The sequence below is a fragment of the Eleginops maclovinus genome, chromosome 4 (genome assembly GCF_036324505.1).
Source record: "Eleginops maclovinus isolate JMC-PN-2008 ecotype Puerto Natales chromosome 4, JC_Emac_rtc_rv5, whole genome shotgun sequence".
Classification (NCBI taxonomy): domain Eukaryota; kingdom Metazoa; phylum Chordata; class Actinopteri; order Perciformes; family Eleginopidae; genus Eleginops; species Eleginops maclovinus.
The window spans coordinates 28,080,596-28,091,525 of NC_086352.1; the positions used below are offsets into that span (position 1 = coordinate 28,080,596).

Below are 10,930 nucleotides of genomic sequence, written 5' to 3' on the forward strand. Positions count from 1 at the left end.
AATTTTTGAGGTTTAATATCTTAAGTAGGGAACCAATGGGCTCGGTGTGGAGTGCCACAGGCAGGAAGTCAGAAACTACAGATTCACAAATTGTTGTTTTTTCAGTCTTCATGGTTTGAAAAACCAGACAGAGTGGTTTGCTGCTGCCATTTTGGCTGAGGCTGTGTCTTGATGTCAGCCTGTTTGAAGTATGTGCCTCCAGCAACATGGCCTTTTGAGTCTGCTCACTGTCAGTGGGTTCATGTATTATATTTTTTATGGCCTTAAAGTTCATAACCTCTCATAAAACACATTATCTCTGCTCAGTTGATTTTATTTTTACATAAATATGTTTTTCTTGTTGTCTCTGTGCTGCTGTTAAATAACAAAGCACAGATTTTTATGAAGGAAAATGCATCTGTTTTTCAAGGCCGTTTAAATATGTCGAAGTGTTATTGTACTTGCTGGATTTGTATCTGGAGTGAACGTTGTTAGAACCAAGCCCCAGGAAAAGCTCCAGCCATTTAACCACATTTTCGTAGTGGAGACATGGTGTTACTACGCTGACGTTCATGCTCTTTGGGCTGATACGGGTACTTTTGGAATCCAATGTCACTCCATTTTTGCTTCATACGCCACTGAGCAACTCTTGAAGGAATAAACGGGCTCCCGCCTCTGACACTCTGTCCAGTTACTCTGTACATCCATGGTTAGAACCAGCATCAGCATCTAACACAAAATATATATTCTTAGTAGGATATTAATAATGTCCATTCAGTAGTATCTTTAGGCTGTTAAAAAGAGCAATTTAGTCAAGTAAAAAGTACAAATCCTGAGTTTTCGCCATGCTAGACTTTTAGCGATGCTAGCAGCTAGGTGATGTTGATTCATCCACCAATTTTGTGCAGATGAAAATATGAACTGTCAAATTATTGCCATAGAATGTTGAAGACAATCATATCCGACTGATTTCGGTGTTCCTCTGACTCCTCTTCCAGTCTGGCCATGACGTTGACTATTCTTGTAGTCAACCTCTGTTGATCCTGTGACTTTTTCTCTAGCGCCATCATCAGGTCAAGATTTAATTTGGTTTATGCCAGCAAATCAAATGTCATTCCCATCTCACTACCCATGATGTAGTAATTGAATGGATAAAACCGGTGCATAGTGGATTCTATAATGTGCTGTAATACAACTTTCCGGAACGTTGCAATGTATGGATTATTTCTTACATCATATTAAATTACTCAGATGTGGATCGGCTGAAATTCTCTGCGCCTGTCCGTGGCATCGACAGATGTCTAGACAAATCCTGCAAATTAATGAAATAGAATCCTTTTGCCGTGTGTGTGTGTGTGTGTGTGTGTGTGTGTGTGTGTGTGTGTGTGTGTGTGTGTGTGTGTGTGTGTGTGTGTGTGTGTGTGTGTGTGTGTGTGTGTGTGTGTGACTGCAGCAGTCTGTCGGTGGTCCTGTGAGAGATGCTGTGTTTGCATTAGGCTGATGCACACATCTCTGTATGTTCATGTGATGCTTCCCTCTCTGTGGTTATCCACACATTTTACTGCAGTGGCTTTCAAAAACTGTAGCTGGAAAGGATTTCAGTCTGTGTGAGCAGTGAAGCAGAGTGAACAGTATTTAAAGTCAATGAGAAAATAATCAATAGCATCGATAGCATTTCTGTTCTGCTTGACTGTGATCAAGCACCACAGTTTGTGCCGTTTATTTGCACTGCAATACCCTGATTACTGGAAGAAATCACATTAACAAACAGCAGGTAATGTGATTTAACAGCTTAACCCGCCTTTTTCCTTTAGTATAATAATTATGTTTCTTACATATGGCAATGCAGTCTTGGCGGTTTTTGCTTTTATGCAAAATTAGAGAAAACACAGTGTAGTTTTCCTAATATGTGTCTGACCTATTTAACTCATTGTCCATTCCTGTCTTTCTTTGACTTAAGATTTAATCACTTGGATACAAAGATGTCCCATGAGGAAAGATTTTTCCCCTCACTATGCCACACCGCTGTTAAAGCCGCACTTTAATCTCTATCGTCTTTGTCATGCAAATACATGCATTGACAAAGCCCATGAGAAACCCTGTAAAGTACAGTATGTAACTTAACATGGCCATAAATCTGTCTTCTATTCAAAAATCAGGTATGTCCTATAATAATCTGTAACTCCCGTTAAAGATATCAGGTTTAGGAAAGCCAACAGCAACCGGGTGAAAAAATTACATTCATTTTTAACATTAGTTTTCCCTCAAATATCGTTAAAAGTAGTAAAACTATTCTGTAAGCTGCGTAGTAACGTCTTTACCAGACAAGGAATTTAAATCCTCTAGCAAGTCAAGATGAATATGGATGTTTAATAAATTCAACTACACTGAGCAGAACAGATATTTTATCAATGTTTAAAGAGATGTAAAAATGTGTTGTTTTTGTGTGCATCAGTTGCATCACTTACATCAGTTGGGATTAGTTATATTCCCTTGATGGCAAGTTTTAAAACGGACACAAAATATTGACATTGCTTCTGCATGTTAAGAGAATATTGCCGATCAATACCAAGGTATATAGACAAGTTTAAATATTTTACTAAAGCCAGATATAAGATGGGCCTGGCAGTGGCAGTGTTCATTTCACCAACAGGAGAAATATTCTACCTTTCAGTATGACTGCTCAGGAAATACAGGAGGACTAGAAGAAGATGAGAAAAAACGAGAGAGGGAGGGGTGGAGGCAGCAGAGAAACAGGATGAATCTTTGACAGAGGTGAGACAGAAGAAAAGTATGAAAATGCCGGCGATAATTGTGATTTAATAGGATTAGATGGTTAAGAAACAATGTTGAATTATTCATGGGGTAAGCTTGAATACAGTAAAAACACTAATGGCTGATACATTTGACAGATGGTAAAGGTGGGAAACTGTGAAAGTATTACAGCTTTTCCACAGGGAACACATGTTGGCGCGCTGGTATGTTCTGTTAAAAGACATTTGAGATCCACAGCAGGCTGTGCATCATGAGAGCGATATAATGACGTAATATAAAATGATGCAGAGCTGGGTCGCTAACCACAAATGTCAAAAGTTTGACCTTTGACCTATACTATTAAAAATGGCCTCTTTTAAAATCAGATCCCGCACTGGCCCATCTTAATTATTGAGCTTTGAATGAGTTTGCAAAAAAAGAGATTAAGATTAGTAGATGAACACAACTCTTTAATCTGTCCATTTAAAATAAGGGTATATCCAGCTGGTTAGCTTAGTTTAGCATAATGACTGTAAATCACTCTCAGTTGATCAGTTTCTTATCATGCTCACAACAGTTGTACAACGTTTTCTCCGGCTCTTCCTAAGTCCTAAAACCAGAACATGAGTTAGCATTCCAGCACCTTCGGTTTGCTCTTCTCAACATCAATTTATTTTGGTTGGATGCCTGAAATTAGTTCTATGGTTAACTAAAACAGGAAATAATCATAAAAACAGTGGTTGCAAAAATTGTAAATGTTTTGTTAATATGAAATATATCATTTTTTCAGCTGCTGCTTCTTCCCTGCAACCACAACACTGATGTCAACAACCTTACACACATACTTATACTCTTTTCATAACACTAAAAGCCAGAGAAATGTGTGGGAAGATAAGTGTAAACCAAGATCTTATAGTTTTTGATGGAAAGAAAACCTTCTTCAGTCATTTCCATTTATTCAGCCACTACATCCTCTCTTCTGAGCTGTCTGTTTGACCCCATAAGCTACAGTAAATGCTGAATAGTAATCATAAATGCCACACACAAGTGTTGTCTTTCTTCTCACTACAGTAAGCAGAGTCCCATTCACAGCAGTAACATCCCGGCCAGATCCGCATTAACACTGGCTCCATTCATCATGCGGGGCCCTGATCTTATATTCCCCAAGCAGATAGTGTTCGCATTAAGCCCTTATTGATTCCCACCTGGACATGCAGTCTGCATATGAGAGCCAGATCAATACGGGCAGCATCATCTCTCGCATCCCCAGGAACCGCCTGGTGCATGTGTGCGGACAGAGGACAAAGGAGACGCTGAAAGGAAAGGACGTGTTGTTGGCACACTCAGACTGAATGTAATCTGATCTGCTGTGTGTCCCCCTGCACAGGAACTGCATGGGCGATCCGATGATACACAGGTAGCAACACATTAAATCCCTGCAGATAGACTCTGATACCATCACAACCCAGAGCGGGTTTTTTTTTTACCACCCAACAAAAAGAGATAAATGCTTATGTACACATGCCACAAACACAACTTGTACATGCTGAAAAACACATTAACTGCTACCAGAGTTTTTATGCGGTACTCTATTTCAAATAAATCAGACTGACCTTTGACCTGGGAAGAAAACTGAGCAGTGTGTCTGGCCTCAAACAGTTGCAGCTCCTTGTTCAGGTCACAAGCAGTCAGATCGACGTTCCAGGAGCGCAAACCTGTTCAGAATAACAGAGCTGTGTGAATAATGTTCAGCAATGCAGGAAGATGTATTATGTATAATGTAACAGATACTTTGTATTTGAAGAATCACCTGAAGTACTTCAATATCTGCTTTGTCGTTTTACCACAAAAAGGAAAATGAATGAAATAACTTTGATATCCTTAAAAAACAACAATCAACCAGCGGAATAAGGACAGTCAGAATTGAATTATCAAAAACAGGAAGGAATTATAATTACAAGCTCAAGTTGTTCGTAAATATAATAAAATGTGAGTGCAGGTTTGTAAAGTTACATGTATGTATCTATATGTTGCAGGATTCTTGGATTTTATTCTAGCACAAGCAGTAACATGGAATCTTAAGATGTCTACAGCTGTGGAGACTACATTTACTGAAGTTCTATACTAAAGTACACATTTGAAGTACTTGTACTTTACTAACTTAAGTACAGTATTTGTAGGTTTCAGAGAGAAATATTGTACTTTATACTGTATATTCCACTTCTACTACTTTTCAGATTAGGTCTTTAAAATGCAAATATATGTTAATCTTAGGAAATATGATGTGGTACTATACCATTAAATAACACACTTCCCTGTAAAGTAACAAATATTTACTCACACTGAAACACTGCATGTATTAATGAGCTTTATTACCTTACATAATATACAACACATACAGTATTTAATATAACACTAAAAAGAGAATGAGCTTAATAAGTACTTCAACAATATTTTGCTACTTTTTTTTTTACTGCCCGTCACATTTTACAAACAGAATAGACTTCATCAGAGCAAGTGTGTTTATATGTTCATTTAGCTACTATTTGTATTAGTACTGTTACCTATGTGTTTACTCTGTTTTTATTCTTATAATCCTTGTCTGAACTATTTGTATTATCCTGTGTATCACTCTTTTTACTGTTGCTGATAAGACGCCTTTATTTTCCTACGGTGATACATAAAGGTTTATCCTATCTGCTCTTAGGTTGACACCAATATGTTTTCAGCTGCAGTGAGTGTTTCCAGTCCTCCACTGAGAGAGCCCCCCCTCCCCTCTGCAGCCCCAGGTCTTCTGACCACTCCTCCCTTGACTTACCCTGTGTGATCTGTTTCCTGGCGGCGTCAAGGTGATAGCTGGTGGAAATCTCTCCGATCAGGATCAGCATGCGATAGTTTCTGTGCTGTAACGCTGCTCTATGCTGTCCATGGTGCTGAACACGCTCTGCTCCTTCCACTGTGGCAGGTCCTGCGATAGGGATTTCCATGGTAACAGTGCCACCAGTGGACGCTGAGCTGCTTTCCATCTCCATGACAACTGCATCCGGAGTAAGCACCATGACAGTGCAGGTTGAGCTGGGAGGATGGGAAGGTGTGGCTTCTGGTGGGGGGACATTTCGATTGGATCGCTGCTCATGTTGCTATTTGACGTCACAGCATTTCATTGGACAAAATGAAGGACATGAGAATTTATGTTGATCATATTTCTTTAATGGCATTGCTGAAGCCTGCTGTCAATGTAAATAAGGAAGACAGGCATAAAGCAATCTAATTTCCCAGGAGCCTTGACCTTCTGTTCCATAGGAAGTGTTAGAAAATACAGAGTGAAAACCTTAATAAGACTAAAGTGAGCTCTTACAGCAAATAATGTTCCTCAAACATAAATATATGGGGTTATTGAGTGCAATCAATACCACTTACTGAACTCTGCCGCACAAAAGTGGGTGAAAATAAGAAAAGTGTGTCAGACAAAGGTTTCTATTTATATCAGTGTCACTGCAAGTACCAGGCATGGTGCTTTGGTTACTAACTGGCACCTCTTTGTTCCCATCGTGAGCAAAACAAGGCTTCAAGTGTGCAGATAGTAGAACTGACAACAAAGACTCACTGTCAGCTTAGAACATTTAGCTTTATAATAAATTTGAATAATCTTCTTCAAAGATTGCACTTTGAGTGGTGATTGAAAACTAGTATACATATACAAATATTTAAAATATTAGTCATATTCTATTTCTTATATCCCATATAAAAATTTAAATCAACAAAACATTGTTTCTACCTAATACTTATATAGTATACTTGTTGTGAAAGCCTGAATAATGTTCCTCCAATATTCCTCTGTGCCATAGAACTCAATGAATCACCTTTTTTATTGGGGTGTATCTACATGAAGCAAGAACCAAGCGGATACCTTTGGGTCTGTAAAGTAAGGCCAATGCTACTTTGAACCTGCCATCCCACTCAAATCCAACAGGGGGCTATGAAAAAATGACCTGACTTCTCAATAAACATGTTCCTTAAGATGTATAGCATTTAGCAAAAGCAATATATGCATTTTGTCTTTCACAGTCCCATTAAAAGTAAAACAGATGATAAAGCCTGGTATGCTTTAGGGCAGGTCTACCTTGTGATTGACATGTTGCTACCACGGTTTTGTTTGTCAAGTTTAGGTGTTGTCTTTATTTTCACATCACAGCTTGAACACTTTCACAGTTTACTTTTATTTCATGAAAGGTGATTGTGACAATTCTTTAGCCAAAAATAGTCATGTCCAGCATTTGGTGATCTGATTGATATAAAGCTTTCTTTTATCACAGATATCAGACAACAGTTCATTACACTGTCTTCATCAGAGACAAAAGGCAAAGATACTTTTCGCCTAAATATAGAATTAAATGTGTCATGTTTGCTCTGCTTTATTACATTTGATGGATGCAGTACCCTGTGTACTTCTACCTTTGTAACTGAATTTGAGATATCTGTGTTCTTTTGTTCCTGGTGGGATTATAGTGCAGGGGGTGAAGATAGACTGTGGCAACACCCACCCTCATCCTTTAATCAACACCTTTCTAACAGTTTCAACATAAACTGAACCTTTTAACCTTAAACAAGTATATAGCACGCAACTGCATTTGTTTCACTTTGTTGAACCTCATAAACTGGTAACATATATCAGTTATTAATCTGTATTCCTCCTCTCTTATGTCAGATGCTGGTTTCTCTACATGTTAGTACCAGAGCAGAGGCTGTGTGGCTGCTGTGACACCTCCTGCAGTGGTGATGGATCACTGTGGGCTTTAATTTGTCTCTTCCCTCTGTAAGTCTCAGGAAGGTTGATGTTAGCAGGAGTGAGTCAGCACTTCTGTCTCAGACTCTCTAGAGTGTGTACTGGCCTCTGCTGGGAGGATAGGGAGCTACACATTTCTATCCTAATAAATATCCAGTGTTTGCAACCCAAGAACAAAAATACTGATGATAATTTCAACAAATTAAACACATTTTCTCTAGAATAATTCTTATAAATTAAATATTATTAGGTTGTAACTTATACATTTACCTTTAAAAGGATATGAAGGCAAAACATGATAGCTACAAAGACAACATTTTGAACAGAAAAACTGAATATATATCCCCAATTGTGACATTATCCGCTCGAGAAGTTTAGTTCATGTTGTATTAATACGTGGGATGGAGTGACATACTGTGAGTTTTATCTTGTACATTTTACATCATAACAATGTGTTGACATTAAAATACACATGAACACAATTCTTGTTGTCCATGTTGTGTCACTATGTCTTTGTCTCCCACAGTTATAGCTGTATGGTGCAATCAAATAAAAGGTATAATGTATTATTACATATTGCATCTGCAAAAGCATCAACCTAAATTCAGATTAAATGCTACATTAGAATATGTACTATACTGACATGCAATTGACCTGACAAAAAAGGAAGGTTGCTTTACAACTAAATATACATTTGGACTGTAATCATAAAAAAAGAGATTTATAATTGTTTTATTTAATGTCATTTTGAATGTCACTCTTGTAGGCTAACCAACATTTAAAAAAAGCTAAATTACTGCCTTTCTAAAAAAAAAAAATAAAAAAAAAATGTAATCCTTCCACGTGAAGGAGCTGTGTGTGTTGGTGTGTGGCTCCAGAGGAAATGGCATCCACATTAAAAAATGCCTTTGCATCTTTACGTGCCATGCGTGTGTATTCCACACCCTGACTCTCATCAAAACAGAGGCACGGAAGGGTTGAGCGATGTTGGACGCGTTATTATTGCAACCAGCGGGACAGTGAAAGAAATTGGAAAACCAAAAAGAGCCGGCATATTGATTTCCAAGGTAAAGCTTTTAACGTTTCTTGTTAAGCATTTCGCAACAATTTGGTGTGAAATTCGGGGATTGAGGGTGCGGGGCAATTTCCTGTTTGCCTGTTAGCTCCAGCAGAGGTGGATCAGATTAGACATTTTGGGTAGTGGCTGCGCATTTCTTAATGTGGGTGGCAGCCCGACCTGCAGAAATGACGACGTTACGCTGAACTTTGCAGTGCCAGGCGGTTTATGTTGGCATAAGGAGGCTCATGCCCAGCAGGAAACGCCATGGTAATAATATAACCTGATCTTTTTGTGTGTATGTGATGAATAGTTGCATTTAACAGAATCAGGTAATGCATTGTTGCCAGGATGTCTCCACCTCTCATATTGAAATGCTAGTCATTAATATTGCTGCTTTCCTGTAAGCCAGAGCTGAGGTCAGGCCCATGGCTGCTGCTGCTGCTCTCTGGCAATATACACCTTCAGCTTTCTTGAAGCATGACACCAAAAGAGGATTAAAACATATTTGAGCCTCTGAAGTCATTCAAATGTGAAGGACCCTGCAGAAACATGCATTTTTTACACCCCCTAATCTTTTAAACTATTGGATATAAGAGGTTCTCGGCATGTTTGTAGTGATTTAAATGATATTGTACTGCTTCTTGGTGCTTAAGATCTTCTTTATTTATGTTGATATGATATTTCCCACAAGATGTTGATCTATAAGTGCCCTTCGAAAGCCCTTATGTGTTTAATGGCTGTTAAAAGCCTTTGTGCTTGTTGTGATGACTCTTATCTGGGGTCTTGACTCTTAGCAAAGGTGGTTCTGAGGTGAGGAGACCCCAGCAAAGTGTGAGCGTGACTGCAACCTGCACGTTTCGGTTTATTTTGAACACTTTTCTGTGTAGCAACTCACTTGTACCAAGCTATCTAAAGTGATTGCTGCTTTATACTTTCTCTGCCAACACCTCTGTGATCTGCATTTGCATAGTCTGCTGTGTTACAGGAAAAAGTGGTGTCTCCATGGAAACTGAGACTGTCAAATGATGGCGACAAAGTGATGTTAATATTTGAAATGCCGGCTCTTAATCTTCAAAAAACTGTGAGCAGCACACCAGTAAGGGCTCTCTACAAAATCATGTGCTAGTTTGCAATTGTATCTCAAGTCAACACAACAACACATTTATTGGTACTGATAAAGATGTATATCTGTAGTCAACAAATAGATTATTTATTTTTTAATAGAGAAGGCTTTTTGGATGCTTTAACTGTTAAGATACGCCTGTTCTAAACTGCTCATTCAGTGTTTGTGTTATTAGGAACGACCCAAATGCCAATATAGCCTCAACCCTCCATGCAATTAAACCAAGTAAGATTTCCTTTCCGTAAAGATGTTCCCATAAAATATGCCATAGTAATGATTCAAATCTGGGGACATGCAGTAGGAGTTGAGGTAGCATGAAGGAGAAAGAAATCAGTGGAATAAAGACACAGCCGGACTGAGTGAGTCTTAGTTTAGGGAAATTATTGTGAAAGTTAACCTATATATCTCTTTTTGCTCAAGTCCCTGAAAGCCCCTCAAGGACCTCTGAAGGTCTCTGAGATCCCAGCTGTGGGATGCAATGCCCTAGATTTATCGTTTTCATATGATTTATCATTACAGAGGAAGTTCCCATAGTAATATATCATAAACAACCTTGAAGTAATGTTATGATTTAAAATATAGGAAAAGACCAATAGTTAAGAATCAAAGATGGTATTGAAAATGTAGATGTAGACGCACAAAGTACAATGTAAAATCATTACGTTAAGTAACAATACGTGTTGATGTTAGGAGGCTTTGGAGATGTAGACATACAGCTAAATGTTAAAATACAAAATACAATAAATATTTCAGTAAACATCATTCAGCAGTTTAACAGAAGGTGTATTCATTTATTTTACATGTCTTACTGTTTCTTTGTATGCAACGATATACCAAAGCAAATTCCGTGTATGTTTAAACCTACTTGGTAATAAAACCGATTCTGATTCTGATTCATATAAAATATACTATACATGTTCAATAAGCTTAACATTATTTCATGTTAAATGTATGGTGTTCAAAATAAAGTGTATAATGAAATGTTTACAATCAATTTAAGTATAATGTGTTAGTTTTTCTCATTAGCCTTTGGAGTCCAAAAAGAAGCTGTAGGCCACACACTGGTCAAATAAAAGCATTAAAGATGCTGGCCCATCATTGCAAATGTATCTGTTTAGAACGTCTAAGAATTTAGTAATCCTCTGGAGATAAATTCTGCAAACATAAAACTAAAAGCAGCCTCCCATGCGCCTTACTCATATGACGTCACACCACCAGCAGGACCAAT

General features: G+C 38.1%; 1 protein-coding gene across 1 annotated transcript in view; it reads right to left on the bottom strand.

The window, feature by feature from the left end:
* map1aa (microtubule-associated protein 1Aa) overlaps positions 1-5,792 on the bottom strand; it is a 38,952-nt gene extending 33,160 nt beyond the window's left edge. The window contains exons 1-2 of the mRNA XM_063882415.1: positions 5,552-5,792; positions 4,347-4,448 (exon numbers count right to left, since the gene is read on the bottom strand). Coding sequence (XP_063738485.1) covers positions 4,347-4,448; positions 5,552-5,792 — 343 coding nt within the window. The remainder of the gene's footprint in view (positions 1-4,346; positions 4,449-5,551) is intronic.
* Between the last annotated feature and the right edge of the window lie 5,138 nt (positions 5,793-10,930).